We start from the raw sequence: 6,442 nt of genomic DNA, 5'->3' as shown, positions 1-6,442 counted from the left end.
ATTTGTGCATACACATACGTGAATCCATATATACATGGAATTATTTATATTACATAAATATAGGCCGGCATATTCGTTTGTGTTCATACTAATATTTATGTATATTTTATCATGAGCGAAGAAAGGTCAAGCCAGGCTATACTATTCACAATGTCTAAAACGAAAGTTTCGCGATCTATCCTAATAACTTTATCCTTCGGAAAAAAATTTAAGCCCTTGTAGATCCTTATAATGTAAGATTTGGTCTATCAAGGCGATATTAACGCCTTAGAGTAATTAAACGCTTAGGTTAAGTCAAGTATCGTGGAATTTGAAGTAAATAAACGAAATGAGTCTTAGGTATGCGTAGTGAAAGCAGCAATACTTTGAGGGATTGTGATGCTGAGACATTGTCTGTATATAATCCTTTCAGTACTGTTTTCGCCGAAGGCATTTTATTATTGTATATTTCGTTGGGGCGAATCCGAGAAACTCATAAAATCCTATCTTTAGAAGAAAAGAAAAAAAAACTCCTGATGCCCATAGTTATTGCATTAACCAATATCTTGCCACATATCAAGAGTTACCGACTTAGCCTTCATCAGACTGGCACATCTGGTTGGCTGAACGGAGGTTAAACTAGGTAATGCTAATAGTCCCTAGAAACCTATATTCGGTTGAGCCGTCTCGCTACCGAAGTATTCAGATATAAATAGATTTGGAAAGTAAATATAGTTCTGGGAAAAGTATTAATTAAGAAAACCGTTAAAACCCATTTAAGAAACTTAAGTTCCTTGTACTATTAAGAGTACGTTTATAATTTACGTACTACTTAAGAGTACGTTTATAACATAGAGTCTAATGTGGAGGCCCGGCTATTACACAGCCCCCACCCAGCTTCGATGGACGCTGAGGTCTTCCACCAGGTTCGGACATGGTAGCTTGAAATATAAAAATATTTAATAATCGAAGGAGCTTAAGGTTGTGTTGTGTAAGTTGATTGACTACACAGTGACTATAACGAGCACAACAATATAGGTTATAAGGCCAAATGCACAGACAACAAGTCAAGAACAATAAATCTAGAACAACCTCAAAAGTTTCAAAAATCAAAGCTGAAAACTCAAGACAAACTGCTGACAGATCAACACTGAAAAGTCAATACTCAACTGACAGTGATAAGTGTTATATTAATTTAGTTATGGCGGGATATATATACGATATTCATTGGTGTCTGGTTAAAAGTTGATAGTACGTACTTCTGATTGGTCTACAAAAAAAGTTTTGCAATGTTGTAAACCTGTATTAAACCAATAGTTAAATTGTAGCAAAGTATTTTATGTATTATACATGTTGAACACGTAGTACACCAATTTTTTTTGTCGGAAACCAGGTCAACTAAAAAGAACAAGGAGGCTAAATATGCAAAAACACTGTAAAAAGGAGGCGATGTATGTACACAAAAACACTGTAAAAATAAACACTGTCACGGTGTCACTGCCACCAATTGTCCACTGTCCAGCCTCTCACAGTCCAGGTCACTGAGGTCAGGTGGGCAACGTTTTAGTATGTAGTTGGCCGCCAAAGGGCAAAGGCCGAGGCCACACTGAAGGGTTCTGAGGTATTTATTTTGCAGAAAGAAGACCAAAGTAGTTCACTCTAACTTGTAAATATGTAGAATATCTCGAATTAATTGGTTGAATTACAAAATTTCAAAATACAAATTGTTTTTAAAATATTCTAGAAGAAGTCGGTGACTCGGTTGGTTTTGTACGCCAGAAATACACGAGACTGACGAGAGTCAAGAGTACGAGACTCGATTAGGTTGGACAGAGGGAGTGGCGGCGTAGCGGCCGTGACTCCGTGGCGAATTTTAATAAAATTTACCATTTCAGGGAAAATGTTAAAAATTGGTTATTGAAAGCGGTTCGGATCATAGTGGGTCCAAGTGGGAATTAAAAAACAACAATGCTTTCATTAAAAAAAGAAAAGAAGTAGCTGTGTCTGTCACAAAAGTTAAAAAAGTGAAAAGTCACACTGTCACAGTGAGTTGATTCTGCATTGCGGTCCGGCTAAAATAAATATTTAGTTGTATTTACCTCTGTTCTCAGCACAGTGGGTACGCACAAATCTCAAACCTTTTTTAAAAACTGTTCAGAACAGAGCCGATATATGTAGTGTATTTTCTCACTACCTTACAACAGGCTTAGCTTCGTAGGTGCGTATCAAAGCGAAGACAGGTCAAGTTTTCAGACCAAAGGGATAGTTTGTTATTTAGAGAACGGCTTATTCACCTGTTAGTGCATCGTCAAGCAAGTGGGATATTCTGCGCATAGTGCTAAGATGCCTACAAACGTCCTCAGACATGGAGTGGTGCCTCAAAACACCGAAAGCCTCTCCGTGCACGAAGCGACATATGTCGGTCAAGGGAGCCCACAGTTTAATCCAACACAAATACCCCACATAGTCACTGAGTCACAGATCGGTACAACACAGTACATCGGGTTTGTTGCTGAATTGAATACCTCGTTGCAGATGGATCATACCAATTACGTTAATCAGCCGTGGGCGATTACTCAGTGTTTGATTCCGTGTGTCCATACTTGTTTTCCTTCTATGTGGTCATTGACCAAGAATGCAGACCGAGTTGTTGATCGGTGGAATGATATGCTCTTTCTACCAGCTAAAGTACTAGTGACTGTCCACCATGTGACACGTGAGCGTACCATGTACTTGACAACTGCCGACAAAGAACCGACGCCATACACACATCATTTTGTGTGGTTGGAATTCCAGAATTTCGACGACTCCAAGGGTGTCATTATGAGTTCAAAGAGTGCGCGACATATACCTTCCACAGCGGAGCTTTCCTATGAAAGTAAGTCACCAACACAAGTTGAGATTGTGAGTGCGGGTGAGCTATCAGACAATTGGGGAAAGAAGAACATGAAAATCGTGAACATTAAAAACACAAGCTCAGGCAAAAAGAAAAAGCGTAAGGGAGCGAAAGCACGCGGCACAGCCACTTCGGGTGCAGAGTCTGAATATGATACTGGCAACGGTTTGTATACTGATGGTGAGAGAGAAGTTAACCCACTATCAGGTTTCGCTCCAAAACCAGGTGCGTATTTTTTCCTTCAGCACACGCTACACCTCTTCATATGTGTTCTTGGGCTCTCATTCGTAATATCTCCTTGTACTTTTTCTATTGCTTATACGTTCAATTCATATTGCTGACGTTCTGAGTTGGTTAGGCTTGCCTTACCTTATGTTGGACTATGTCAGTGTGGTGTAGCAATGGGCTTTCATCTGTCTCGAATTGTTTATGACATCTTGTGGATACTGTATTCTTCGCATTTGATCTGCAAAATGTATCATGTTGAACTCTGAAGTAGCAACTCATATGGCTACACCCTTAGTCGACAAGCGGCTGGCGGCATGCAGCGAAGTGCTTGTGAGCAAGTTTCAGTCTTATAATAGACAATTTGTGTTTATTTTACATGCTGCGTATCTGTCATACATTCACGAACTTCAAGGTAGTTTATTTGTATATATGTGACTTCACTTACGTGTGATTTGTCTTTTTGCATGTATTGGTACTACCAAAATTGCCTTTGAATCATTGTTGCCGCGGGGCTGGCGATATATATATACGTACTGTACACATCATGTGTACTTGTTCATAAATTTCTTTTAGGTTTCAATTGTGCAGCTTCTAGATCGTCTCGATACGAGCCGTTGACTCGAGGGTAAAGTGATAGTGCATGCTTATACTAGATCGGTGAAAGGTTATATCTTACTGCACTTTACATCATTGTTGTGCCAGTTTCAAATGGCTGTTGCTGACTGTGCGAGGGACCGTGTAGACAGGTATTTGACGAATCTTCTTAAACTCATACTTAATGTACGTTAATTATTGTGAACAGGAGACCTTGATTCATGGATGAATAAAATTGAGAAAGCCAGGGCGGATACTGAAGATTCAAGTTCATCTTTGCAATCTAGATTACAAAATGATACCCGGCGGGTTAAAGTCGCTTCCGACCCCACCTCCAGCCCGAAAGCACCTCCAGTAGAAGGAGGGGAGCCAGTTGTCAAGGTGCGTAAGCAGAAATCACTTGCCCATTTCGCTCCTACGGATGCTTCATCGCTACTACCGCCTGGAGAGGCCGAAAAGAAGCGACATTCTTTCGCCTTGAACAAAGGCATAAAGAAAAGTTTGCGGCATAAGAGTATGCCGGGTAAGAATAATCGACTCTCAATGAGTTCCGAGATGTTAAATTTTATGAAGCCGTCGAAAGGGGACAAGAGCGGAGGTGAGATGTCCGACTGCGGTGGTATGGACGAAAGAAGTGCACTTTAAAATCTCAGACTTTGCTCTCTGTTCGGCGCTGATTAGTTGTACTCCTAGCAGACTTTCTTCCATGCTTGGGACGCTGTTCCTTTCGCAATCTGCCAAATCGCCTTGGAATGCCACAGATTGAGCTCAAGAATGGATTGACGAAAATTGAAGATCGTTCCTTTAAGTATTTGCAACCTCAAGCAGATATACTGTATATAGAAAGGGGCGTTATTGTATTGCATCCACAAACAAAATGGTGAAATCAACTGACTACTACAAATCTTTTGCGCCGAGTGCCCAAGTACCTTGGACCAATTCTGTGACTTAGAAAAGTATCGAGGAGTATATTTTAAGTTGTCCGAGCATATCGACACGCACTTCATGATTTCTGATATTCACGAAAAATACTTTACACAACGATTTTAATCATACGTTAATTATGAAACGTGCTAGGCATTTGGGGTGTTTGGAATGGGTTTTGACAGGTGGCATGTGGCTGTAGCGTATGCTAAGCTATTAAATATTAGACGGCTTACTAAAAACGTAAGGCACATTCCGTCACTTGATATTAAAGAACTTCGATATGATATTGGATCCTTTGCTGACATATTGCCATATTAGGACACTGGCAAAAGTTGTATATTAAGCTATATCTCGAAGACGCCACAAAGGTTCGACAAAACAACATGGCGATTGAGGTCTGCGCAGTATTTTTGATTGCACAGATTCCATATCCTGACTCTTGATGGCTGGGAACCGCAAAATCAGTCACAAAAATTTCTTACAGTGGGGTACTATCGATTGAGCTTCACATGTAGAAATCAGAAATAGGCGAGAGTGACGTAAAGCTACATACCCAGTGTACGAGGCTTCTTATCACGATTTGATCTATAAGCGACACCGATGCTGGCGAATACGTTAATTGAGCAGCCTACAACCCTTCACAAAACATAAACGGTACAAAACAAAACAAATGACACTGGGCTGACTAGTAAGTATCGAGATCACTATCGATTACAATGACAATTGTCGTAGAGTCATTCAGCTTTGTTAGCTTGAGCGTTAATTTGATTTATGGGGTTTTATCTGTCATCTATAAAACCTTTTTTTATTTAAAAAAAATCATAAAAAAAGGACCAAGAAGCACCACGAATTTCTTCGGGTCAAAATTGGGTGGCAAATAAAAATAATCAAATCTGTTATCTGCAAAATCAGTAGTATTTACATTGTACAAAAAAAAAGTCCATTTGTACGTATTTCACACCAGTCTCGCCTTACGTCCACATTATTCTGTTTTTTAAAGAGATCACACCTAGAGAGTTATCTCAGAGGTGGCACGCACACATTGAGGCGATACGGTCTGAGTCACAGAATGATAACCACGAAACAGTGTTTACTGCCACCTTTATATAGACATTTTTAAAGCACTCAGTGGCTTCTAATCGGAAGCTTTACACACGGCACATCTCGCACATAGCCTTCCCATATCTTTATATAGCTTGTACAAATTATTCAGCAACCATGGCTACGGCTCCAGTAGCGGCGGCATACACTGATAGCAATTCGGAGAAGCCTATATTGCATTATGAGATACTACAGAAGAAAAATGAGAAATTAGAAGCTGATCTCCAAGCACTTGATGAGAAGGAGGGACAGGAAAGGTGGAAGATGAAAGAAGAGAGGAAAGCCCACGATGCTGTATGTCCAGTTATGACTGGGTGCGCAGCCCGTGAGTTTTTGATGTGGAATGCAATTTTGATGATATTCAATACTTAAATTCTTGCTTGATGTTTGCCATATTTGTTGTAATTGAAGCTTGCAATGGTAAGTGATTGACATAAAACTATCACTACATCTCTTTCATCACTACATCCGATTTTCGAGTGTCCAACTAAGGGAAATAGTGATGTATATATTGATATAACTATGCACGAGAACATAATTGTCTAAGGGATAGAATAAACATTTAGATGGAGTACGTATTTATTCTGTTTTAAGATACAGGTTATGTATGTGGAGTCAAATGTAAAAACAAACACATATGTATATATACATAAATATACGTATATATATACACACACACACACACACACACACACACACACACACACACACACACAC

The 6,442-nt window shown here is 39.6% G+C and overlaps 1 protein-coding gene across 1 annotated transcript; it reads left to right on the top strand.

Moving 5' to 3' along the window:
* The first annotated feature begins 1,929 nt into the window (after positions 1-1,929).
* Positions 1,930-4,915, top strand: SARC_07964 (hypothetical protein). Its single transcript, XM_014298071.1, has 2 exons — positions 1,930-3,100; positions 3,906-4,915. The coding sequence occupies exons 1-2, from the start codon at positions 2,323-2,325 to the stop codon at positions 4,340-4,342; spliced, it is 1,215 nt and encodes a 404-aa protein (XP_014153546.1). The 5' UTR covers positions 1,930-2,322; the 3' UTR covers positions 4,343-4,915.
* The last annotated feature ends 1,527 nt before the right edge of the window (positions 4,916-6,442 follow it).

This window comes from Sphaeroforma arctica, assembly GCF_001186125.1.
Source record: "Sphaeroforma arctica JP610 unplaced genomic scaffold supercont1.672, whole genome shotgun sequence".
NCBI classification, from domain to species: domain Eukaryota; class Ichthyosporea; order Ichthyophonida; genus Sphaeroforma; species Sphaeroforma arctica.
This window is presented reverse-complemented; position numbering and strand designations above follow the sequence as displayed.

Coding starts and splice junctions, on each gene's coding strand:
- SARC_07964 (XM_014298071.1), top strand. CDS start 2,323: ATGCCTACAAACGTCCTCAGACATGGAGTGGTGCCTCAAAACACCGAA. Junction 3,101..3,905: donor AGGTTTCGCTCCAAAACCAG/GTGCGTATTTTT, acceptor TATTGTGAACAG/GAGACCTTGATTCATGGATG.